The sequence below is a fragment of the Haliotis rufescens genome, unplaced genomic scaffold (genome assembly GCF_023055435.1).
Source record: "Haliotis rufescens isolate VD_foot unplaced genomic scaffold, xgHalRufe1.0.p SCAF_2, whole genome shotgun sequence".
NCBI classification, from domain to species: Eukaryota; Metazoa; Mollusca; class Gastropoda; order Lepetellida; family Haliotidae; genus Haliotis; species Haliotis rufescens.
In genome coordinates, this window is record NW_025963890.1 from 76,919,479 (window position 1) to 76,946,832 (window position 27,354).

A 27,354-nucleotide genomic window follows, 5' to 3' on the forward strand; every position below is an offset into this window, starting at 1 on the left:
TTGATTACTTCAATTCAACATATTTCATTTCGCCTAGGGTATGGTATAGTCTGCATTCAGCAGAACATGGGAGATGCTGAAACATTTTTTATGCGGATTTCAGTAAAGGCTCTCTGACAAATTATACCAAGACTCGCATTCGCGGAGAACACACATTGTACCTATGTCAGGAATCGAACCCTGGTCTTAGGCGTGACGAGCAGGCGCTTTAACGACTAGGCTCCCCGTTCGCCCCTAAACAATAAATAAATCACTATTACTGAATCATACCTAACCAATAAACATACCATGGTATATTAAGTTGCATTTATCAAAATTTAGATATTATAATTTGGAGAATATGTTTCGATACAATAATAATTCTCATGATAAAATATATTGAGCGTGCTGTTTGAAGAAAAATTGGACGTTTGTAGAAGATGAATACCTTGGGGTGAATATATGTAAACGCTACACATATACGAAAGCAATATATACATCCATTTAATACAGATGACAACTGAAAATTGTATACACCTTATGAAATCTACAGACGTGAGGTGAGGTGAAATTAGGTTTAACGTCCGTCCAAGATTATTGCACTTATATAGCGACGTGCATGCACGTGAGTGTGTGTGTGGCTGCTTGTACTAGACCGGACTGATGCCGATTTATAGTGCTAGCCCACTGAGATACCATGCCGCAGTTTAACATGAATACCCCACACAGACACAGTATACTGACTCCGAGCCGACCAGTCCTTGCTTTAACCCCTTAATGCCGAGCGCTAGACAACAAGTACCATCTTTTAACGTCTTTTGGTATGACGCGGCCTGGGATCGAACCCCGGACATTCCGCTCTCCTGGCGGACGCTCTACCACTAGACCACGGAGGCAGTCTGAAATCTACAAAGAGACTTTCTATATTTATCATTGGTCTATACTTAACTAAGATTTTTTCAATTAGAAATGAGAAAACACTTCCTTAAACAAAATACCATGAATGATATAAAAATAATCATATAATTGTCTTGTGGGTGTGGCCTATACTATTGAATACATTTGTTTGACTGTCTGTCTGCCATATTGCCATTGAGTCCTGCTACAAGATAGCAACTGGTTAACACGCTGGCATAAACTCCAAGAGATTTCAATAGGTGTAGAGCAAACTCCAGATACAGGTGGACATCGTCCTGAAAAGGAAGCCAACACGATAGAGTGAGCGAGTGAATGAGTTTGATTTCACGCCGCTTTGAACAGTATTCCAGTTTTTATCGTGGCATGTGAGTTTGAAGTGGGAGGAAAACCTGAGGTGATGCAGGTTTCAGACGTTCAATGTTTTGGTGAAACACATGAGCAGGGGTATGGTGCTGACCATCATAGGTCTCTGGCGTACCCAAGGGATGCAACGTTGCTCGAATAGCTCGATACGTGGTAATATGAGCATAGAGGCATTTTTCACGACACTAATAAAAAACAATCCTTAAGCTTATGCATGTTTAATCATAATATGTTATTATGCTGGATCTACAATAATTCACCTGTCTAAAGTCACCTGTGCCTACAATTAAGATAACGATGAGGTTGTGGACGTGGCCTGCCTTGGGATAAGGAGGCCCACCGAGACATGAGCGTTGACGTGGCATGTTGTTGATGACGTCAACCCTGCCATCGTCCTGCAGTCTGCTGGCGATGTTCACCAAGAGGACCAGGAACCTCGGCTCGCTCAATGAACTGCAGTAAAACGTCTGTACCCGCTTACATGTACAGTACTTTGTTTATCTGATATCTTTTTTGAAGACAATGACGGTTTCTCGTCTTCATCAAACGGAACATTTATGTACATCCCTATGTCTCCCACTGCAGACCGACAAAATATAATGTTTGTCCTTATCATGTATGGAGGAAATTATGATTTGTACAGTTTGGTTATCGGCAATCAGGGTTGAATGTATTGGACTTCGAAGGAAGTGAATACATTTCAATGCCCAGGTCAATCATGCATCATATTAATGTCTGGTGAAGTTGCATGCTTCTGTGCTTCCTCTATGCTGACACAGGCATATTTGATAAAAAGGGGCAATGCAACAAGATAAAACTACCTTCTTTGAGTTTCGCGTTTTCCGCGATGACTGGTTGGTGAGTTGGGCGTATATGACTTTTCCCACGTCTGCTTCTAAATGTAAGGACACACATTGGAAAGTGTTCACGCATAGAAAATGGACCTTTTGTAATGAATATCTACGCATTTATGATCTTCCAACATTTGTATGGAGTTTGACACTGGTGTCATGAGGTATCAAGGCCTGACCCGTTCTGGACAAAACTGACCTGATCATGATGACTGCAAGGACCACCCCCAACACCACCACTATTCCGGCAACAGCTCCTATCATTGTTGGGACGGAAACAGATGTGGCGTCTGGATGTAGAGTGGGAGTAGATTACAATTAAATAGTACACATGACGAAGTAATGGTACGTGCGCACACCACATAAAAATAGTGTTCATTCACACTGGCCTGTTTATATATTCATTAAATTATTATTTGTTCTTCAATCAGCACATATTGTAAAAGCAAATATCATCAACAGAAAGATGTTATAACTCTGGCAGTTACGCCGCCATGACGCCTTGATATACTGCTTTACAGCCGAAACTATATGGCTATTAAATCCCGTTCGTTATGCGTGATATTGCCAGCACATTCTCTCTGCTGGTTGTGCCTGTCTTACCCACACTCAGATACACATGGTGATGTCATATGCTTATGCAGATGTTATCTTCTTAATAACGTGTAGATTGATTCATTTCGTTTGCATAATTATTGCTTGCCAGAATGAAATCTTCTGATATAACCCCGTATACACAGTGCGACATGTCCAACATCAGTGTATCCTAACTGCTGTATCCTGCTGCTGGTCTGACATAATATGAATGCGACATCCTATGTCCCAACCGCTGCTTCCCGTACTATCAACAAAACATAGACGTGAGGCGAAGTCAGCAATGTCGAACCTGCAGTCACACACCCTGCCTCCTCTCCCTAGTGTCATATCATTGCAAAGATATGTCATTTCAGTTCCTACACCTCAAAACCGATCTGGAGTTTACAGCTTTCACGAACACACGTTTCATCACTATTTGATAGTGATTCATACAATCACAATTTTATTTACATGAAGCGATCTTTTGATATACGGACGTCACGTCATTGCCCCACTTACTACATGCATTTCGCTGCACATTGTTCGTTCGCTAACTCAATCGAGCACCCTTCTATGTACATTTTCCAACCACCTTTCCATTCGTGCATCTTTAACCAAATATATTCTTCTCTTATTTATTCGGCCTGTCTGGTCAACATGTTTTTTTCTATTAGATCGGTTCCTGGAAGGGTAGGTTTCAAATATATCACATGAATATAATTATGTGGTAAACTCACACGCACTGTCACTGGTCACATCTCATCTAAGTGACTCGTCTCTCCTGTGGCACAAAACTCCTTTTACAGACATACAGGCATATAATGTTTTCGCTTCTTGAGTCATCACACATTTAACATATCTCAAACACCTTTCAAACCTGCAGATGCTTTGATGTAAGTGTTTAGACGTCGGTCTACTCTGTGGCAGGGTAGTTAAAGCTAGTTGTGAAGCGCTTGAAAATAGAGCTTGTTCTTACAGGGCTTGTTACTGGCAGCTGCCGGCTAATGACAGTTCATTATCCATGCCTTAAATACCTCGACAGTGAGAACAGTTAGCCGAATGGTGGTAACATAATTTAAAATGATTTGGAAAATAGGCTTTGCCTGGCTAAGCTTAAAATGACATGTGATGTCAACCCTGTGTCGTATCTCATGCATCCATACAGCCATCCTTCTTTCATTTGCTTCTCTTAAGATTACAGATTCCCAGGAAACCTTTCTTACATTATCGTTTCAAGCAAAGCAAGTAGATAATATTTTGTACTTGTTCTACAAATTGTTCATTTACCCCGATACAGAAGAATCACGTTTTGCCTCTGATTCATAGATGGCAGAAAACGTTCTTTACTCCGTACATATACGTCCATTATAACACGACTGGTGTGAACTTGAGTTTTGCCCTGATGGAGGAGTTATCATTCATAGCTGTTCCCGGTGTACATAATTGATATGTGTGTATTATGCCTTTGCCGTCACAAAAGAAGGCGGGTGTGTGGCGGGTTATCAATGACATGATCACTTGGGTATTGGTGACTGGCTGTTTTGGGCAAAGCTGATTTGATCACGTACTGGTTACCCATTACATGTTGGCATTAATTGTCATATGCTTCGTGTTATTTATGATCACACGTGTTACAGTTGAAGACCAACTCAAGATGTTTATTTTTTTTATTTAAGAAACACAGTACCCTCTGAAAATTCCACAGCAGGAACATGGAACATGCTTTCTGATTATCTCAACAATAAAATTTTAGAAATGTGTTATTGAAATAACTTCTGTTGCAATAGAAATCGCGCTTAATACCATATACATGTTAGTAAAGGTCCTACACACCTAGGTTAGACTAAGGTAATTTAATGTTGAGAGTGGTTGTGTAGCTACATGTACATAAGACGTTTACCACATTGGTTAAACCCACTCCTCCCCACAAAGATAGGGATTCGAACCCTCGGTCATAGCTTTCTGGCAGGTCTAAACACTGCTATGTTCTTTAATTATCATGCAACAATGGTTGTCGAAAAAGGCGACTCTCATGATATCAATCACTGGATGGCCCGATGACTCAATTATTTACAGAATATCGCCATATAGCTGTAATATTGCAGAGCGCGGAGTTGAATAACAAACAAAATCCTCAAATATAGCAAACGTTTGCATATAGATCAATACAACAAACGCCCTCTACATTTCATTTTTATCCAAAGTTGCTTATCAGGCATAATTGTGCTCAAAATAACCAGAACAAAGTAACATGAAGCATATTGAGAATATATATAAACCTTCACATATGTTCTAGACCATTACAACAAACCAATAACGCGAGTGACTCTGGTGTGTGAGAGAGAGTTGAGTTATAACAGGAAGTCAGCAGAAGAAATGTTTTATTTGTACAAAAGCCAGTGGCTCATATACAATACATACATTTGAAATTGTGTGGTTCTTGAACAAAAGGTAATGTCAGGTAAATATTTACAGATTTACAGGCTTTTCATAATTACGTCTTCTTTCATGGCTGTAATAAAAATATTTTCATAGTTTTCCAAGTAGTTGTTTACATGAAGATGATAGCAGCGTTTTAAATTTATGCATATTTGGATTATGACAAATAGTTGTTGGTAAATACAGTTGTCTAATATCGTTGTAATATTCACATTCTAAAGTAAAATGATATTCATTCTCTATACTTGTTTCATATATGGGGCGGCGCCGTAAACGTAAATCAATATCAGCCAATCTACTTTCGTTTACCTTAAGTCTAAGTAGCCCGGCTCCCAGCCTTATCATAATATTTCAAAACTTTATTTCATTAATAATGGAAAGGTTATTTCAACTTTTCAACTCTTTATACAGGATGTACCTAGAACTAGCCTTGATAGTACTATTCCATGATTGGTAGAACATATTTATCAAAACGTTTTATAAAATATTTATAAATGATGGTTTGTCGCCAACAGCTTGACTGAGCCAAACTACTTCAAATCCGTGAGAAAATAATATGGAACGAATAGAAGAAGCATAGTTATGATGACCACACTTGTCGTTATATACAAGCATATTATAAGATTTTCTTGGTAGCCTTTCTTCGTCCATTTCAATCACTTTTAGCCAATACTTTACAGAACGACACATGGCATTAAAATGGAGTTGGTACCGACCGCATTCCCCATACACAATAGCATTTGGTGTTTGCAAAGCAACGTTAAGAAACTTCTTACAAGCCATTATATGCACTTGTTCTATTTTTCAAATCTGTCTTCACCAAGTATTTACGCACCATATCAAAGAATAGGTTGAATCTGAGTATCAAATATTTTAAGAAAACTGAAGTGTCAACAAAACCAATCTTCCGTAGATTGTGAAATATTTACATTAAAGCTCGTTTACCCCTAGACCTGAAACACACTGGTTCATCTTTGATGTATATGAGAATACAAACCGAAGGTATCTATAGGATTTGGCGGTTGAAACACGTTTGCCTTCATAGGACCATTTCTCATGAACAGATAACCTCTCCCTCGTCTAAAAACAACAACACTCGTTTTATCTAAATTTACCGTTAATCCATGTTAATCGGCAAACTTTTTAAGAATATTAAGTTGGTTCTGTAAACCAGTTACTGTGTCAGAGACAAGAATAACATCATCGGCAAACAATAATAAAAATAATATTCCAAGCAAGTCTGGGATTGATTGTACTCTGTGTTTCCCATGTGATGAAACATCATTTAACAGTTCATTGAAGAAAAAGGAAAATAATAGAGGGCTTGATATACAGCCGTTAAGACAATCAAAATATTATGTATAAATGTTATCATTACATCTCACACACGCTTTCACGGGGGCATAGATTCCCTTAAGTGCACTCATCATCTTTCCCCCCAAGCCCACATCGTGCAGACACGCCCATAGCTTAAAGTGATTTACTGAATCAAACGCTTTTTTGAAAATCCACAACAGCAAAGTATATTTTCCTTTTTGTTTTCGATAAACACTTTTTAACAATTGCATTCAACGTGAATATTTGAACAGCAGGAGAATATCCCTGTCTAAAGCCTGTTTGTGTCTCGGGAAGTTTACTTTTAATATTGGCCCAGTTTGTAAGTCTAGAGTTTAAGATACCGTGACGGCCCCCCCCCCCCCCCCCCCCCCCCCCCCAAATGACTGAACTAAAATAATGCTGACAATGACGTGAATGCTTTTGTCGATCACTATGTCTAATTACATTTGATTGTGTTCACGCATATTCTGTGTAGATACTTTTACATCCGCTTAATAAATATCCTTATTTATTAACTATGCGTTTCTTCTTTTTAAGAGTGTACATAGGACGTTTACCACATCTTCAATTATAAGACGACAATGGTTGTCGAAAAAGGCGACATTCGTGATATCAATCACTGTAATATTGCAGAGTTGTTTATCAGGCACAATTGTGCTCAAAATAACAAGGACAAAGTAACATGAAACATATTGAGAATATATATATAAATCCAAATATTTCTTGACCATTACAACAAGCTAATAACGCGAGTGAATTGGGTGTGAGAGAGAGATTTGGGTTAAAACAGGAATTAAACATCGATTTGATATTTTGATATTAATGCTGTCTCAACCATATTTTACTGTAAAATCGAACTTATTTACTTTTACGGTTATTACGAACTCATAGGGACTTGGAGGTAAATCCATCCAATTCACAAAAATGATCAATAATAATATATGGTTTCCTTCAGATGCCACCTAGTAACAGCACATGATTAGTGTTATTTGATTTAGCCAAGATTGTAACCTTTGAAAAGGACGTTAAGTGGACAACTTAAATATTTTATCTGCCACAATTTATTATCATACTATTTCGTATGATCACACGTTTCCTTCGGGCAAATCTTAACAGGTCACTGGATAGTGTCAACATCAGCTGGAATACCATGCTTTTGTTGTGGAATACCTTTTTACATCGACGGCCAAAGGCCATAACTAGCTATTCAGCTTGATATTTGCAAAACTTGTAATTTGAGTGAGAGAAAACTATTACTTATTTTTCAAAGGCACCTCCGATATTCACAAAGGGTGTTCAAACATTTCAGCAGTTGGTATCATCACTGCAATTTGACATTTTCTATTTGACATTGTTTCTTTGCTTTCTAATGTATATGGATACCAATGAAGTAATCCATATAAGTAAGTCAATGAAGTAAGTCATATATTCAGATGTTGCACTATCCGAGACATGATGCGTACATCTTTTCTTAGATTTGACTGTTATCGTTCTGAATAACATCATACAGTGATTTGTCCTCCCTGGTGAAGTCATTCAATGTTGTATAGTCTTGATCATTCACATCGGAAGTGGGCGCATGAGTAAACATCTCTCCAGTGTTGGGCGTGTCCGTCCTTCTCAACTCTTGAGGGTCTGTGGTAGTTGTGGGAATCCATTTCAGTCTAAAACAAAGAATTGTTACACTGGTAGAAGTATTATACATGCATATATAGGTGCTTGTGTTAAGAAGCAAACAAACAGTAAAGACACAATGACAATAATCTGTTACATAACATCATACAAAGCTAAGCAATGAAGGAGTTACCTTCCAGACTTCAACAGCCATATCATCAGCCCACCAATCAGCAACATTACACCAATTCCTACTGCTCCCACAATGACGCCGGTTGTAGCAGGAGATACTGCATTAGATACAAAGTCACTTTAGTCCGGTTTTTAACATTAATCAGCATATGACAACGTAAACAATAGCATAGAATATATAACGTGTGTTTGATGATAGATGTGCAGAGATCAAACGTCATCAATACATGGTGACAGGGCTATAATTGATCTTTTCTTATTCGTAAACATCATATTTTCTTGGAAAAACGACTAAAAATATTCAAACCTCTGACATCCACATCACATCGGTCACCAGTGAAGCCGTCCAGACATTCTCCCGGACAGCGTCCATCTCCATTGTTACACGTGACGTCACAGTGTCCACAACGAGAACAGTCGCGCCCATAGGTTCCAGGCTTGCATTCTGAAGGTGGTCAGAGAGGTATTAAGTTATGAGGTGAGGTGAGGTGAAATGGGGTTTAATGTCGCAATGTTGCATTTATCAAAATTTAGATATTATAATTTGGAGAATATGTTTAGATACAATAATAATTCTCATGATAAAATATATTGAGCGTGCTGTTTGAAGAAAAATTGGACGTTTGTAGAAGATGAATACCTTGGGGTGAATATATGTAAACGCTACACATATACGAAAGCAATATATACATCCATTTAATACAGATGACAACTGAAAATTGTATACACCTTATGAAATCTACAGACGTGAGGGGAGGTGAAATGGGGTTTAACGTCCCGTCCAAGATTATTGCACTTATATAGCGACGTGCATGTACGTGTGTGTGTTTGCACTAGTCCCAGCTTACTGAGATACCATGCCGCAGTTGAACATGAATACCCCACTCAGACACAGTATACTGACTCCGAACCGACCAGTCCTTGGTTTAGCCCCTTAATGCCGAGCGCCAGACAGGGTAACAACAAGTACCATCTTTTAACGTCTTTTGGTCGGACGTGGCCGGGGATCCTCATATCCAAAGTTAGTGAATCTATAAACGTTTATGTTTGCAAAAAGAAGAAAAGTTTGTATTAATGTTTGGCCTCTCTTACGGAATAGCTCTGTTATCATAAATGCCGAGCGCCTGACAAGGTAACAACAAGTACCATCTTTAAACGTCTTTTGGTATAACGTGGTCGGGGATCGAACCCCGGACCTTCCGCTCTCCGGGCGGACGCTCTACCACTTGACCACGGAGGCGGTCTTATTCAGTTATGGTAAATGATATGAATAAGAAACAAGTTGACATAATCTGATTTCGATATAACGCATTTTCGTTTGTAGGTTTTTAAATGGTTGATATACTGTAATAGTCATTGAATATTCTGTATAACAGAAAGATACGTTGAATAACTAAATATAACATATTTCCCATTGGAAATTGTACATGTTTGATTTCATTGAAAGATGGGTCAAATGATATACTCTAGTCAATACAACATACATATATATATAACCTACACATAGAGTAGCATATATATGTCAATTTAATTTTTTTTAAATAAGTTAAGAGCGACTTTGATTCAAGATTTCCTTACATTTTTGGAAACAAAAGACTGGTATATTCATCATATATTGTTATCTGACAATGGAAAATTAAGAGAAAATTCAAATGAGGTCAGGAAGTACCACAAAAGGGTCCGCGAAAAACGGGTAGAATGAAGGACTTCGGGATTACTGTTTTCCTCGTTAGGGGCCATTTGACCACGACAGAATATGTCAATTAGAAACATATATTACTAAGTTGTTATTCCTACCACCATTAACAATGAACCCAGCTTGGTCTCTGTTTTTGAAATATATATTTGCTAAGGTTTACACGAAAAACTATTTCTAGGCTGAAACGTCCTTTCAGAGAAACAGGCAGTCAGAGAAAACTGATATGATATGCCAACATAAATTTTGCATGATCAATTTAAAGTGTAAGAAAAACGTACAACTTTAAGGACAACAACTTCTGGTTTATTGCATATAGCGACGTTTCAATGTAGATTCTTACACCGTCATCAAGCTGGAGCAACTCACTCTGGCTCAATCACGGTTGATTGATGTTTGGAGCCTTTTAAAGTTAATGGCTTCTTCTTTTCTGATTTTAAAATCTTCGAGGTTGCTTCGATTTTGTCCCACTGGCTGCTGAACTCCAAGCATCAAGCAACCTTGATCTGGGCTTTTATTACATACCCCCTCTATATTTAACCAAGAAACTTCACAGCGCTCATTGACAAAAACAATATACATGTAATTAGTCTACAATTTTTATTAAGCTTCCAAGTCATTATTATTCTATTCCAAACAGCAAGTATAATTTTGCAGTGTTTTGTAGTTTCTTGTTTAACGCCACACCAAGCACTATTCCACCTTTACCAGAAAATCCAGTGATAGACAGTATAAACAACAACGTCGTACGCAGTCGGGGTGCGATGACAAGAAAACAACTAAGCCACCTCTTACCACTTGCATAGCCTGCTGGGGACCTTTTCTAACCAGGATTCCTCAATAGTAGAAGTTAAAGTGATGACGTCGGGTGTGCCGGGAACAACGTAACATATCCTACCAGCCTCACCCGTCCCGAATGAACGCACAAAATCGTTGGATATGTTTTTTTCTCAAACATTTCAGAATTAACTTTATCCTAGAGATATGTTATTGATTTAGTGGACCATATTCAAGGTTGCGTGGATACCTGCAGTGCATAAGTGTCGTTTGAACTCACATTCAAGCAACATACTTAACTATTTGTCTGTTCCTCAGGGTGCGACTGACAAGTTCGTTTGAGAGACTACTTACACGATGACTTCCAAAATCAATTGATTCCTGAGTGTCATTTTGATCATATGCGATTGGGTATTATTTATTACGAGAAAATAAGCATATCATGTCCAAGCGCTGGCACGCGTCCCGTAAAGACAAGTCAATTGTTCAACTGAAAAGAACACCAAAACATATGGAGTCCCTCAGGGTATCCCTGTACTTGTCATGTACGCTAAACGGAACAAAATGCACTCACTAAACTTTATGATTATATCAGATATTATATCAGATGTCATTTATGTTATCTGACAATGCATATTTTACTGATAGTGAGTGAGAGAGTTTGGTTTAACGCCGCTTTTAACAGTATTTCAGTTTTATCGCGGCGTGTCAGCTTAATGTGGGAGGAAAGCCCGAAGGGATGCAGGCCTCAGACGTTCACCACTTCGGTGAAACCCACGAGCACGCATATGGTGCTGACAAACCTAGAAACATAATCGGGGCGAACTGGTATTCGAACCCACAATTAGAGGTTTCTGGCGTGCCGAAGGGACGAAACTCTGCACCTTAGACGATTGGAACACCTGTGCCCCTATTTTACTGATACAAGTTCATTCTTTACATTAGGAGCTCCGAGTAAAAGCTCGCCCTCGCGTTCAGTTTGAGAAGGGAGAGAACTCCATCGTATCGCGGTATGGAGAAAAGTTGTGTATGTAGGTCCGAATTGAACAAAAAGAGGCCTTAATTATGCCAACCACCTAGTATGATCATGCCAGACATAAGTGATTTGTCCAGACAAGTGCAAAGACAGCACAAGTGAGATTCTAAATGTGTTCTCAGTAATAGGTTTTCAATGCATATTTACCGATACAAACAACAGGCACGATGATGTTCTGTAACTTATTTCTGGAGCAGTCTGTCTCTGTCATTTTGATTTATTTGTATAAATTCAAATTTGTTTATATTTTAAAAAAATATTTTTTATTCAATTCAGTATATGACATTACAGAGGTATACATGGAGAAGCACGTATAAATTCAAATTCAATGGCTGTTCAATCAGTTCTTATGTTGAACCAATCACAAATACGAAAATGTTATTAACAAAACAATCATTATTGTTTATTATATTATTATAGTGCAAGCTGACTTACTTCTGGAGCAGTCTATTTCTGTCCATCCATCTTCACAACCATCAGGACACTGTCCTGTCACTCTGTCACATGTAGAGGAGGGTGTCTTACAGTGTCGGGAACTGCAGTTACTGGCACAATTAGAGCCGTACATCATACTGGTACATGCTGAATAAGGCAAAAGTGAAACTGGTGTAAGGTTAAAAGTAATTCAAAGAGAGTTCTCCTATAGCTAGCTGCAGATGAGATTGAAACTATAAAATCTGTTATGTAAATTACACCCTTAACAAACCGTCATTCATTTTGGAACATAAACATTACTCAGTTTTCAATTAATTGATATCATAAATTGACGTGCAATACAAAGTATATGGAAATATGATTTTAGTACCAAACACAATTTATGTTCATGGAATAATTTATGGGTTCCACTTTTATTACAACTCGTCTCAAATTGCTGAGTTTTGGCGATGCTGCTGTGTAAAATGATTTCTTGGATCAAGCGTTCACTTCATAAGAAGCATGATATCTGTTCACATAGGGATATAAAAAGGCGACCATGCAACAAAAAGGTCATCAGTCAACTTATGTTGCGAGAGAAATCTGTAGGGAAGTAGACATATTTATATCTTGAATTTTAGTGGTGATGCCACCGCAATGACAAACTACTTCTAATAAGTGTATGCAATGTTAACACTGAGTTGAATCAACTAATCATATTGTGCATTTTAATTTATTTGTATCAATTCAATTCAATAGCTGTTCAATCAGTTCTTATGTTGAACCAATCACAAATACGAATATGTTATATTAACAAAACAATCATTATTGTTTATTATATTATTATGGTGCAAGGTGACTTACTTCTGGAGCAGTCTATTTCTGTCCACCCAACTTCACACCCATCAGGACACTGTCCTGTTACTCTGTCACATGTAGAGGAGGGTGTCTCACAGTGTCGGGAACTGCAGTCGCTGGCACAGTTAGGGCCGTACATCATACTGGTACACGCTGAATAAGGCATAAGTGAAACTGGTGTAAGTTCAAAAGTAATTCAAAGAGACTTTTCATAGCTGCAGATGTGATTGAAACTATAACATCTGTAATGTAAATTACACCCTTAACAAACTGCCATACATTTTGGAACATAAACATTACTCAGCTTTCAATAAATTGAGATGATAAACTACAATTCGTCTCAAATTGCTGAGTGTGGGCGATGCTCCTCTGTAAAAAGATTTCTTGGATCAAACGTTTACTGCAACGTCACCAATAATGACAAACTACTTCAGTAGTATAGGTAATGGGGATTCTGGACCACTTCCACTGGACCCAGATTTACATACCTATACCACCACTACAGGGGGAAATTTTTATACAAAAACGACGATGCGATTCAACGATCGTCATGATTCGTGTTAAAAGAAACGGCGAAACCGCATTATCGTTGGTTCGAGAAGGGAGCTAACTCCGTTTGCCTAATCGAAAGTTCGAGGTGGGCCCACATTCGAAACTAAACGCACTTGTTGTTGAGAATATATACAACGTAAACAAACCCGCATAACGAACTCATAATTTGTCTATTTAAAATAAGTATAATGACTTATAATTGGATTAAAATGTACAAATAAGATGGCAATACAGCAGAACTCACTTCTACGAACATTGCCAAACTAGGTCGTGGGGTTATTAATATTCATGAGTTATTCCTTTTATGGAACAAGTTCTCGGAAACGTCTGAGGCTTTTATCATGTCCGAGATCAATTCAAGTGTAGACATATGTTCAGGCTTATATCGCCACCAATACTTATGATTAGATTGATGTGTTATCCTGGAAAAGGTAGAATGAGTGGTATTGCCTCTGTAATTTTAATTTGAAGTAGATTTATGTTTCTTGCTTGGTAGCTATTTTTGTAAAACTAGTGTGGTAAGCTATGACGCAGTTTTTCAAACTTCAAAGACGTTTGTGCCTTTATGGAATTAATGTCACACGAAATGATTTATAAAGATATTTCCCATCAATATTACAAAATATGAATAATATAAAATGTCACATAATGACAAACATGAGCCCAATAGCCTAAATGACTTCGTCAACCTTTAGAAACCCAGCGATTTAAAAATGTGGGCCCACCTGTTTCGATCACTATAAGACGGGAACAATGTGGGCCCACATTTTAGAAAATGGTTATAAGTAAGCAAAGCTAATGAAGCTAGCGATTTTTTAATGTGGTCCCTCCTTTTGCAATCACTATGACGGAAGAACGTTTACCCACTAGGCGATATACAAATGTGGGCCCACTTGTTTCGATCACCATATATGACGGGAACAATGTGGGCCCACATTTGAGAAAATGATGATCAATATTTAAGTAGAATTTCGCGATTAATAAATGTGGTCCCTCCTGTTGCAATCAATATGATGGAAGAACGTCTGCCCACATTTAGGGATTGATTATCAGAACTAACGAAACAACCTAACGAAGCTAGGCGAAATACAAATGTGGGCCCACTTGTTTCGATCACCATAGATGACGGGAAAAATGTGGGCCCACATTTTGGAAAATGGTTATCACCACTAAACCATTCTTAGAAGATGTACTGATGGAAACATAAATATATAATGCATTCAAACATTTAATTACCTTACGTTTTACCTTAGGGATAAGCTGGGCATTTAATAGCTGGACCAACAATGTTCAGCGTGGGTGACGCCATTTCTCGCAAATACAAAAACAACGGAGATAGCTCCCGTTTGAAATTAGAGTGACCTCCCTTTCCCAATATGAACCACTGATAAATTAGCCACTGCGGCTAAGGTGTCTAAAGATGTCGCCAAGGATTGGCTAATGAAACAAGCGATGTGGCAAATATACTTACCAGCACCACCTTTTATACCAAGGAAGAAGTTTATATTTTTACAACGAATGAAGTTCATCAGGCTGACCTCTTGTTTCTTCCTTATGATAAAGTAAGACGCAAAACGTATAAATACGCTTTAACCGTAGTGGATGTGGATACAAAGAGGCTGAGCCATTAACCTCGAAAGATTCAACAGAAGTAGCTAATGCACTGAGTCCCATATATAAACGTGGATCCCTAAAATGGCCCAAGCTATTTCAAGAAGATCCTGGTCGTGAGTTTATGGGATCAGTAACTAAACTTTTAACAAAGCACTATGTCAAAATCAGGCATGGTGAAAAAGAGGCCCACCGTAGTCAAGCCATCGTTGAAAGATTTAACCGGACATTAGGGGAACGTTTGTTTGGCTATCAGTATGGGATCGAAATGAAATTGGAACGATTGAGATCAACCGAATGGGTGACACGATTATCAGCTGTTGTATCAGCGCTGAATAATTAAGTAACGAGATTAATTGGGAAGAAACAATCCGATGAGATTAAATGAAATCTGTGACTTCCAAATCTTCAGCACCGAGGAGAGGTAAAGAACAAAAACTTCCGGATAGAGTAAGCGTAAGTTATTTATACCAGCCCGGTGAACTCGAAGGAGGCCTACGTCGTGCAACCGATCCAACTTGGTACCTTAAGATATATAACATTAGTCGATTGGTTATGAAAGAAGGAGAGCCTATTCTTTATTATCTTAAAGATGGACAGGGCAAGGCATTTGTACGAGAAGAGTTGCTCATAGTTCCCGACGATACAGTATTACCGCCCTAAATAACCATAAGCATAGGTAGTTACACAATCCTTATCAATCCATCTCTTTATATCTAAGGGGGATAATGATGTCTTGTTCATTCTTAATCCATATATCCTATGATTGTAACTTCTTAAAGAGTTCATCTTGTGTTTGAATGTTCTACCATTGAATAATGCTTCTTTATACTGTTTGTGTTTGATATGCTTTTTTACCACATACTTCTTAACACCCTTAGCTTTTCTTATCTCTCCATTATCGGACTTCTTTATAGAATACATCTTAGGTCTTAATCCAACATACTCCGCAAAAGGAGTCCCAGCACATTCATCCTTCATATTACCTAACACCTTTTTATTTACTATGCTGTGCAGTGGATTATCTTTAGGGTAATCGCTCATGTCGTACATATCTATTGCTTCTGCTATTTTTATACACATCCTCGGTTTGTATTTCCATCAACAAAGAATCTGTGTCGGTATATTACACCTCGCATCTATCACCATATTGCTTCTTAAGTTCGTTGTAATAAAAGTCATACATGTTTTGACAAGTCAAGAATACTCATACCAACATACACCGGTCTGTTGAATTTTATATTACTCTTCTGCATATGCAACGCTGCTAAGTCGTTATCGAATATCTTGCTTCTGTTAAAAGCCGGACTGGCTATAAGCTTACTGTGTCTTTCTTCCTCATTAGATCTGACTAATTTAACATCAACACGCTTCCTTAGATTCTCCATAGTTTTTCCAAATACTGAGTTATTCATGAGCTTATAAAGATTCTTTTCAAAATCGCTGGTAGCTATCTTTCTTAAATCTGTGTTTAGCCTATTATAGGGCTCCATCCAAGGGCTTTGATCAAACTTTGAACTCTGTGTATTTTCTTTAGTTTCATACCTAACGATAGATATAACTGGATATTTCTGAAGTGAACTATATATTTTGTCTGATCCATCAAATTTGGTACGAGTTTTTCTACGTTAGCTAACCTTGTATTACCCACCCAGGAGTGTTGATATTCCGACATCCAATCTTTATTCACCATTAATCTCTCGGGAGCTCGTGGATAACTGTTCTGATCTTTATGTAACGAATTTGGATATTCCAAGTCAACTTCTAGTATGTACCCTTTATTCACATCATTCACATTGATATTATGGATATCATTCACTTCGATATCATCGACCCAGTCAAAACCACCCCTGGGTAAAGGTTGACTCATAGCCCATCCAAACAAATTGTTGGCGTCGAGATATAATATATGAGTGTCTGGTTTACTCGGATCATATCCTTCCACTAATTTAGTATTAGCCTTAGAATACCTTTTCGCTACCATCGATATACCACCTCTTAATCCTTTCTCAATAAACAGGTCATATCATAATCGGTGAGTAGTTTTAGTTCTACACCAGTCTTCTTCAACAATGCATCCCACGATAGTCCGGGACTGGAATAGTACCATGCCGGGTCCAAGCCGTATTTTTTTAAACATGTCTTTCTAAATATCTCGAATATATCGGCGAGTAACAGTACATCGGTTTTTAAGTACAGATCGTGATAATCACCTAAATTCTTACAACCTAACTAAGTTACTATAAAATGATACAAGGGGTGGTAATTTAGTTTCGACAAATCTAGACCAATCATCCATATACTCGTAAGGATATACACCTTTTCTCAGCAACAAATGACGAGTTAACCGATCGGTATATTGATTTGTTATCGCAAAGTCATCGGGATTGTTCGCATTAGCTAAATTGTCCAGGGAAGATAACAGAAACTGTACGGAGTCTATGAATCTAAGTCCATTACTTTGCTTTATTCTGGCTTTCCCATCCTTGTCCGTATAATGTATAGTTTTAGTCAACGAGAATGATATATATGTTTCCATATTATTAGGAATGCACGTTAAGCCGCCGTCAGTCTTGCATAATGAGATGTGAATCATATCCTCTAAGGTGGTGAAACACAACGGGGATGGTTATTGTTTGAGAATTCATTTTTAGTTTCAAGTTACACTCGTTATGCGCGGCTCCCCGATAATTAACCGTGACGTGGCAATGATCTCTTACGGAATCCCCATTCAGGGCTTTATTACAAACAGGACAACTCGTTGACTTCTTATAGGCCCTCCAATCATCCCTCGTCATACACATGGGTTTGTAGATATTCTAGGAACTTTCCCGCTGCATCGGGACCTCTATAAATAACGGGTGGGTTTGTTTTCCCATCATACCGTAAAACTACTATCAGTATTGCATTCAGTATTTTCTATAGGGTTGATAAGCGCTTTGAAGTCAGCGTAAATTACGTACGGTACTGGCATTTGATTACAATAATGTTCAAATCTTAATATATGTTTCCCCTCTTTAGGCATATCAATCCTGATAGCATTCTGTCCAACACCTCTGCAGTCTTCTTTATGCGCCTCTAATAGATCTTGTCTGCTGTACCCATGTAGGCATCTTTCGCAGAAATATTTCTTTTCTTTATGTTTTGTTTGGTCGCATAATAGACTGCTTAAACTCTTTATCCATGTATAATGATATTTACCATCTTTTTCAATCAGAAATAAATTGATTCTGGGAATATGTTCCGGAGCGGAGCTTATCCTGTGTGCAACCATTCCTTTAGAAGAGTGTCCGAAAACATTTATAGCTAAATTATTTTGCTTTTCCGCCTTATTAATTTGTGATATTGGTGAGGTTCGTCTATACCATCGAGGTTTAGGTTGAGGATAGCTAGAAAGTCTATCCCGATGTTTGTCTATGGGAAAAAATACAGATCTTATCATCATTCTGAAACAGTAATTGCCTTTATTTTTACATTAATTATGGCTTTTTTTCTCTTTTTATAATACGGCGGTAAATCTATATAAGATCCACCTTTGAAGGGCATATAATTTGCTAAATCTAAATCTAAACTATCGATTTTATCCACACCCCAACCCAAACCTCTATTAGTCCAGCGTTCTAAAGTTTCTTGTATCCTCTGAATTGATGTATCTAATGATGCGTTTATAGTATCGGATATGGTTAAAACTTCTTGATTGCTTCGGAAATATGGTTCGGTATATTCAGTGCTATCGTCTATGTTACTTTTACTCAATGACATTTTAATCGTCAGCTGGTATTTTATACTATGTAAATCATCTAATTCCTCGTTAATTTTGCCTGGTACGATAGGCTTTACATCATTAACATCCATGTTGGAATTAATATCCATCTTCCAACCTCTTAGATATTTACTAACGCCGGCTGTGGGTACAAATTTTAACTCATTATTATCAACATCATCGGATTGATTATAATCTAGTAAAGTGATCAATTCAGCTTTTCTCATTCGAGAATATCCATGTAGACCATGTTGCTTTGCCAAGGCATTCAACTCTCTGGCAAAAAACATTGTGATTTAATGGTATATGCAAAATTAGTCAAATCTTTAAATGGTTGTTTTTCAAATATCTAAATACGTATTCTCACCAACCTATTCCTCTCGTTGATGTAATCTCTCTTCCTAGAGTAAATAATTTGGTTCCTGACCCTATCAGCACCGTGTTTCTTACATAAACAATAACGACCTTTGACCCCTATCCCACATACAGAACATGTATAGTTAATGTTTCCCTGCCTGATGTAATAAGAGTGGATACCACACTAAATACTAACACAACGTCGGTTGCATTGAATTTTTCTTCCCATGAGTGTAAATCTGCACAGATTCATGGTTATATACACAGTAAAAAAAGTGTTGCACCCCCTATACTTTTTCATGGAGGGGTGTTTTGAAAGGGTGTAAAGATAACCGAATTAATATTATAACCAGGATTTCATGTATACCAACAAACCAGTGTATTGTCTATACAATGAACTTAAATGGGGTATTCCATGACCTTATGGCATGTAATAATCTCATGCTGAACTTTTACGAAAAATGAACGAACAACGAAGACGCATTAAGTATGGTGACATCTCAATAATTTTTTGTGACCAAATTCATCCAATAGGGGAAGAATGTCATATGGAGATTTGACGAATACAGTAAGTCAATATCGAGAACTTCCACCAAGCACTTGGATCACAGCTTGAAGTCTTCGTCTCATACTCCTCACCTGATGTTGGAATCGCTCCATGGGCAGCTGCTGCCACTCCTCGTGTAATGCTGCTTCCAATTCACGCAAGTTCTGTGGAGGAGGGTCCCGACGATAAATCAGGCGTCCCAAAATGTCCCATACATGTTCCAGAGGATTCAGATCTGGACTCATTGCTGGCCATGGAATCTGCGTCAGAGCATTGTTGTGGATAACCTGGGTCACAGCTCGTGAACGATGTGGTCTGGCATTGTCATCCATGAATATCGGTCTGGTGGCCAGTGGATGATTGTCAAAATGGGGCACCACAACTGGATTCAGCACCTCTTGGATGTAGCGCTCCCCTGTCAAGTTGCCTCGTATGGTCACTAAATCAAGCTTACAATCAAATGAGAAGCATCCCCAGACCATAACAGATCCACCTCCATATGGTACAGTTGGCATGATGTTTCTTGCAGTATAAGCTGTTCCAGGACGCCTCCATACTCTCACTCTGCCATCCACAACATGCAGAAGGAACCTGCTTTCGTCCGACCAGTGGACTCTTCTCCAGGACCTCAAGTTCCAGTTCTGTCTCAGTCTACACCAGGCTAGACGTAGTCGTTTATGGTTGTCTGTGAGTTTAGGTCGCTTGATAACCCTTCTGGACTTCAACCCTGCAGCTTTAAGACGATTTCTCACGGTCTGGGTACTGAACTGTTGACGAGGAAGCCAAAGACGTTTCAAGGTTGTGCTTGTAGCAAATGGATGACGCCTTACCACCCTCAACAACACTCTGTCATCACTAACTGTGGTCTTACGTGGTCTGCCAGAGGGTCTGCGATTCCTTACATCATTAGTTTGTGCGTGTTTTCTGACCAAACAGCTTGTTGTTGAGTAGTCATGTCCGGTTCTTCTGCCAATCTCCTTGAACGAAAGACCTGCTCCATGAAGGCCAATAATCTGCCACTTGACTGCTTCTGACAATCGTCTACCCGGCAATGTGGGTTACAATAAACTGGGCTGTCAGAGAACATCTTTTATAGCGATGTTGAGCTAAAGAAGATACTGCAATCTGCAAATGTCATGCACCATGAAATTCACGTGCTGATTGCTACGTTTTGGTGATCATTAGATTAGAAAACATTACACATTTAACATCAGATCCCCAAGGAATACCTACCATTAAAACCAGAATCTGGCGTTTTAAATGTTGTGATGTATCAAACGTATTAATGTGGGGGTGCAACACTTTTTTTACTGTGTATACATCTGTCATATCATTTGTCTAAATGCAAATCACATCTCCACTGGTGAGTCATAGCTGTTATCGCTATTTATAGATTAGTTGATACATAATAGCTCATAGCTTGTGTGTAGCTAAAAATAGACAACAGTCAGCCAGACATAACTTAACAGCCAGTCAGAGTTATTTATAGATTAACAGTCAGGGTTATTTACAGGTCATGGTTTATGTGTAGTTATTGTATAACCTAAAATAGCCACACCAGTCAACCCAACATTATGAATGCTATCTCTCTGTATTTTTGTTCCTCTGATGATGTATAAAACTGACTTATTGTTGGTCTCTGTATTGGATCAAGTTTCTTTCCATAAACTAGGAAGTATTCATTCATGGCAGATTCAACATCCTTAAGCGTTTCAATTGAATGTCCTTGCCCAGTTCTTCATTAATAAAATCTAATCTTAATATCCTCTGTCTGGTCCATTGTGACTGGGCTGCTTCGAGTTGTTGTAATGCTTTATTATGTCGTTTACGCTCCTCTTCAACTTCTTTAGTGTTTGATTCCCTCAGAGTAGAAAATAAATAATTACTCCCCGAAAAAGCTAGAGCATTAACAATGGCCCCACCGACCATCATCGCAATTGTTGCCATATTCAATATTAAAGAATATTCAAATGTTTAATTACTTCATTATGTCTCCCGGGATAAGCCCTTTTTTGATGAGCATATCTTTTGTAGCCATTGCTAATCCAATATCAAGAATCATCATACCGATATCATAACCATTAAAATCTAGCTTTGGTGGTGTGGCTTAAGTAATCATTTTAGCTATACGGACATAGCCAATGGCCAAGCCGCTGACCACTGCTGAATGATACGCTGCGTTTACCAACATTTTACCGTCTGTAACTGGAGTAGTCATACTTTTTATAGGATTATATGGGGGCTAACCTCTAATTGAACTTGTTGTTGTTTAATCGGGGGTGACATTTTCTCTTCTCCGGTCTTATAAAACAACCATACCACCACTATAGCAACAACTCCTAGTGCATAGGGAGCCCAAGTTTTAATCAGACGACTATGCTCAATATTTGAATTATGTATTAGTTTTCTAGCCTTCCTTGCTAGCCCGCCCTTCCTACCAGCGGTGATTTTTCTGGGGTTCTCAGTAACCCTGGCTTGTGATTTCACAATTGCTGGTATTTCCTCATTCACAATCTGTTGTAATTGTACAATCGGGCTTATTTCCTCGTTCACTTGTTGCATCTCCACAATCTGTGGTGTCACTTGAGTCTCCATTATTATTAAGTGGGCATGTATGTTTAAATTGACAATACCTAGCCGTTATTAAAGCTGTGGTGAGTAGAGCTAAGAACATTCCGTATCTATGATAAAACTCACAGCTCACTGCGCTTATAGCGTGTTCGATGAATGGGTCTTTCTCAAGAGATTCTAATAAATACGGGCAATGTTCTGCTGGGATAGGGAGAAACGTACCAGCTACGACTGTGTATAGTTGTAACATAGCCGACCCTATTGTTTTAGCCATGGTAGCTCCCAGTCTAGACTCGTAACGCGCGTACAGTTTTTTAATATCTTCATCGGTCATGTTATCAATTTTTTAAATTGGCATAATTTTACCCCAAATATTAGGAACATTTTCCACCAGCTACCAAAGACGCAAGTCTTTCTCTATGTTTATCTAAAGATTTATCTACATGTTCTTCTGCATGTTGATCTGGTTCTTTGAGCATTTGTTCGATGATTTCATCGCATTCCATAATGCAATACCTAAGGAGATATTTAAGTCTAACATAATATAATATTGGTTTATCCAATACAACCAGTAATAATAAAATGTTGCAAAAGAATGAGGATTTCAAGCCACATCATTACATAATAACCGCTAATGTTCAATTTATCATATTTTTGCTATTTTTGCTATATTTTGCTATATATTTGTTATTTTTGCTATAATTTTGCTTAGCAGTTGCTATAATTTTGCTCAGTAGTTGCCATTTTTGCTATATTTTTGCTATATTTTTACTATTTTTGCTAATGTTCAATTTATCGTATTTTTGCTATTTTTGCTATATTTTGCTAAGATTGCTATAATTTTGCCTAGCAGTTGCTATATTTGCTATAATTTTGCTGTATTTTTTGCGTAGCAGTTTCTATTTTTGCTTAGCAGTTTCTGTATTTGCTATAATGTTGCTTAGCAACTGCTATTTTTGCGAAGCAATTGCATAAGCAGCTGGTTGATCGGTTTTTAATACGAGTTTACAGTGCTTCATTGAAGCTTACAGTTTTCTGACTTTATCTCGTTCGGGCTTGGTATAAATAACATCATTTTCGTGTAGACATTCCTCAAATGAATCTCGGTCTTTGCAATGAAACAGGGCTAACCAATTATGCTCTCTGAGATCTTTCAGAACAGAGTTGTATTTTTGAGTAAGTACACAAACGCTATGCTGAGTATGTCGACCGGATAATGCTAAATATGAAATCACATCTTTCTTTATGGTAAATTCTTTACTCGCGCTGCAGTCGTCTATTATGAAAAGGGTTGATTCTCCTTTGTATTTTTCATGACATACTCGTAAACAGTCTTGTAAACGATCGCCTGAATCAACTTTGTACACCCCATTGTCATTCATTACCAAATCTCTCGATAGGTATGTTTTATTAACGCTTATAGTCAGGCACAGAATAATAATATGGTCGAAAACGTCCCGATAATGACTTTCTAAAATATCTAGAATAAAAGCTGTTTTTCCACAACCCATTTGCCCGGAGATGATAGCGCAGTGCGGTTCTTTAGGTAAAAGATTATTAATGGATTGCTTGCACGAATCTTCCATTCTGGATATTAAGTTGCGCATTCATAATCACATACAAATATATGTTTAATTTACCAGCCGATTCCTGGAGCTTCGTTATCTGTATAGTAACACCCTCACTAGCATTTTCTATTCTCCGTCCACTACCGTGTAGTAGGTCATCCTTTCCGTGGTTCGCATGTCGAGCCATAGCATATACTTCGTGGTGAGGTATTCACCCATTGATACATTCCTGAGAGACAGATCTTTCGCGACCAAGTTAACTCCTGGCCTTCATTTCATAGAAGGGAGTTTTTTAATCTCATCCCATTGTTGATACGCTAGCATTCCTTGACTATATTATTGATTAGGCACGCCCTCGATAGTTAGTTCTACTTTTGTTATCTTGGGATTGTAGAACTTCTCGGTATTTCTTTTAAATACATCGGAGGGGTCCTCGAACAACATTAAAAGAGCCTTCAATGATCTTGTGGGGACGTTTAGATTGATATTCCACGTCGTATCTTTTTTGTTCCTTGTGATCTTTCAGTGTTGAAGCACGCGATCGTACAAAATGGCTAAACTTCCGGTATACTTGTTACGAATTTGTCTGGCTAATTCAGGATCTGTTACCATATCATACTCCAGTGAGATATTGTCAGTGGAATAGCTAGCATCTTCAGCAGCTCTGATTACTCTGCCATAGTCATTAAAAGTGAGTTCGTATTCTAACCTATCACCTAGGGATGCTTGATAAAAGGGCATGTGACTATCTAGTAATTCAAAGTCTAGCGGAATATAGAATTGGTTACCTAATGTGCTGGCAACAGCTTGATCTTTTACAACGGTATTATCACCATTATCAGCACCCATACACAGTCTCAATGTGTTCCGATTACAAATACCTTGGTACTGTAAGTTTTCCCGCTCTTTATCCGTTCTCCAGAGATCCATGTAACAATAGTATACATTGCTATCATCGATACTCAAAACCTCATTACCACTAATTTTAATCACGATTTTCTTAACGATAGCACGACCAATGTTTTGAACAGGCTCCCTCTTAACGTCAGCAGAAGTCAAACTAATCATATATGCTAGTCGGACAGTTCCCGGAACTAACACATCATTAGAAGCGTTTGATTCTGATCAATGGTACTCGGGTTATTAGGTATAGTTACAGACTGACGAATTGCTTTGACCTCTAATGAATCCCAAAGGCTACTTTGTGGGTTTAACTTGCGTCCGTATTGCGAAGTCATTGTTATATGAAATTATGTAACCTTATGTTTAATATAAAAATGGATGATTTTCATCTAGATAACATAACTCATACTAGTACAATCGAAGAGGGTACTGATGAAACCAGCTTTGGTGGCATGAATCTTAACGATGAACTTTTACAATCAACCGTTAATGATTATTACGAAACCTTTAAAGATGTTAGCCCAATTGGTCGTGACTATTCAAAGTTTGAATTACATGGTAAAGGAACATTGCGACTTTTTATTGCGGCTATTAATCTTATGAATTCTCGTACTCGTATGCCTCTAGCCTTGTCTTCGATAGCTGCTAAACACAGTATCAGCACTGTTTGTGATGAATTAAGTTTTGTCGACTACTCACGAGAAAAGCTATTCGCCAAACTACTTTTCGCAAAGACTACTAAGGTTCTTCGGAATAAATTTGGAAGAAAGCTCAGAGCTGGCCTCGGACGGTCTCGAGGAAATCTTTGATACCTACTACGATAATTCAACGTTACGGGTACCATCCTTGGAGTTCAGTATTAGTGAATTACGAGGCCTTGACAAGGCAATGCAAACAATGCGGGTTGAACTCATCGACAAGCATATAGCTTATGAGAAAGCAAAACTTGAGCAGGCGGGTGATGAATTCAGTAGATACTGCGTTGCAGAAAGATTGCGCAGCTCTGAAGACGAAAGATCAGCCCGCCTCGAGGCAGCTTCCAATAATAAAAAGGCACTTCGTTCACAAATCAGTCGAATTTGAGAAACTATTGATCAAGTCCTCAATGATGACACTACACTGGCCGATAAAATTAAAACATTGTTCAGAGAACAGGGGATAACAATTACTAGTATTTTAACCGCGTTGGGATTTATTATATCGACTTTGACTCTCGCGTTAACCTGTGGCAGCGGACCACCCACACCACCTACTGATAAAAACGGTGTGAAAGAGTGGATAAAAAGACATTTGAAAGCATTAGGTTCAGCACTGGGAAAGCTCTCTGGGAAAGCCGCGTCTGTACTTCCCAGTATAATAGGGAGTATTGTTTCCTGGCTCTTGAATTTATTAGCTAAGACCACCACTTGGCTTAGTCAAAACTTGTGGGCACTGATCGTAGAAATTGCAGGGCTGTTGTACGTATCCGCTAAAGACTATTTATCGAAATCAGTTCATTAAGAACTATTTAACCAAATCATGAGTAAACCAGCCGTGACTCCACCTACTATAAGAGCTGCTTTTTCATCGTTATATTGGTGATTTTTAGCTGCAATATGTGGTGGCACATGTGGTTTTGCGGTTGTGGTTGCGGTTGTGAAACATGTGGTGTCTGTGGCTTGACTATTCCCGTTTCACCCGTGTTTGTTTGCGTTATTAAATCGGTGTTAATATCTGAATTTATACCTGGTTTTTGTTGATCGGAAGCAATGACAATTTTATTATTATAGCCTATCACTTGACAAATCTTAAGTTCCATATTACTCAGAGACATGTATAGTCCCGGTGAATAAACGTAATTTACTTTGGATTGAGTGTACTGTAATACATCTTGATAACGTTTTATAGAGTATGGAATGTCAACTGGTGAATTATGGCATCCTCCACGATTGCAACAAACTGTTTTTGTGCATGGAGCGCCGTCCCAGAACCAATGATTCTCGTTAGTGTTTGCGATTGTGCACCAAGAATTGCCCATGTATAAGTTCTTATTGATTCATTAACTCTTACAACTCCTGGGTGAGTAAAATTATTTTCTGTTTTATCATTAAGAAATTCATTCCAAGCATTTCCTGGTGGTTGCTCAACCTTTTGGACGGTGAAAGCAACACCACCCTTAAAGTTCATACGATCATCTCTCCACTCATTACTTGAGAGAGCAAAGCTCGGAAGAAGCCGACCTCTTTTCAGTAAATCATCGCTGACTTCTTTAACAGCGTGTGCACCAGCGTACGGAATACCTAGACCATGGTTAACTGCACTCAGACGCCAATCTTTACTCGTAGAAACATTAAATTCCTGACAAATACGTTCGTATACACACATATTGTACGGATTATTTGATGCATTTCTTGCTCGATCCTGCGTTAATGGGGCACTAATTTTTTTAGGT

The 27,354-nt window shown here is 38.3% G+C and overlaps 1 protein-coding gene across 1 annotated transcript in view; it reads right to left on the reverse strand.

Annotated features, from left to right (window-relative positions):
* LOC124125410 (multiple epidermal growth factor-like domains protein 10) overlaps positions 1-27,354 on the reverse strand; it is a 344,612-nt gene that overhangs the window by 216,078 nt on the left and 101,180 nt on the right. Inside the window, exons 11-12 of the mRNA XM_048400595.1 lie at positions 13,058-13,204; positions 12,215-12,361 (exon numbers count right to left, since the gene is read on the reverse strand). Of these exons, the coding sequence (XP_048256552.1) occupies positions 12,215-12,361; positions 13,058-13,204 (294 nt within the window). The remainder of the gene's footprint in view (positions 1-12,214; positions 12,362-13,057; positions 13,205-27,354) is intronic.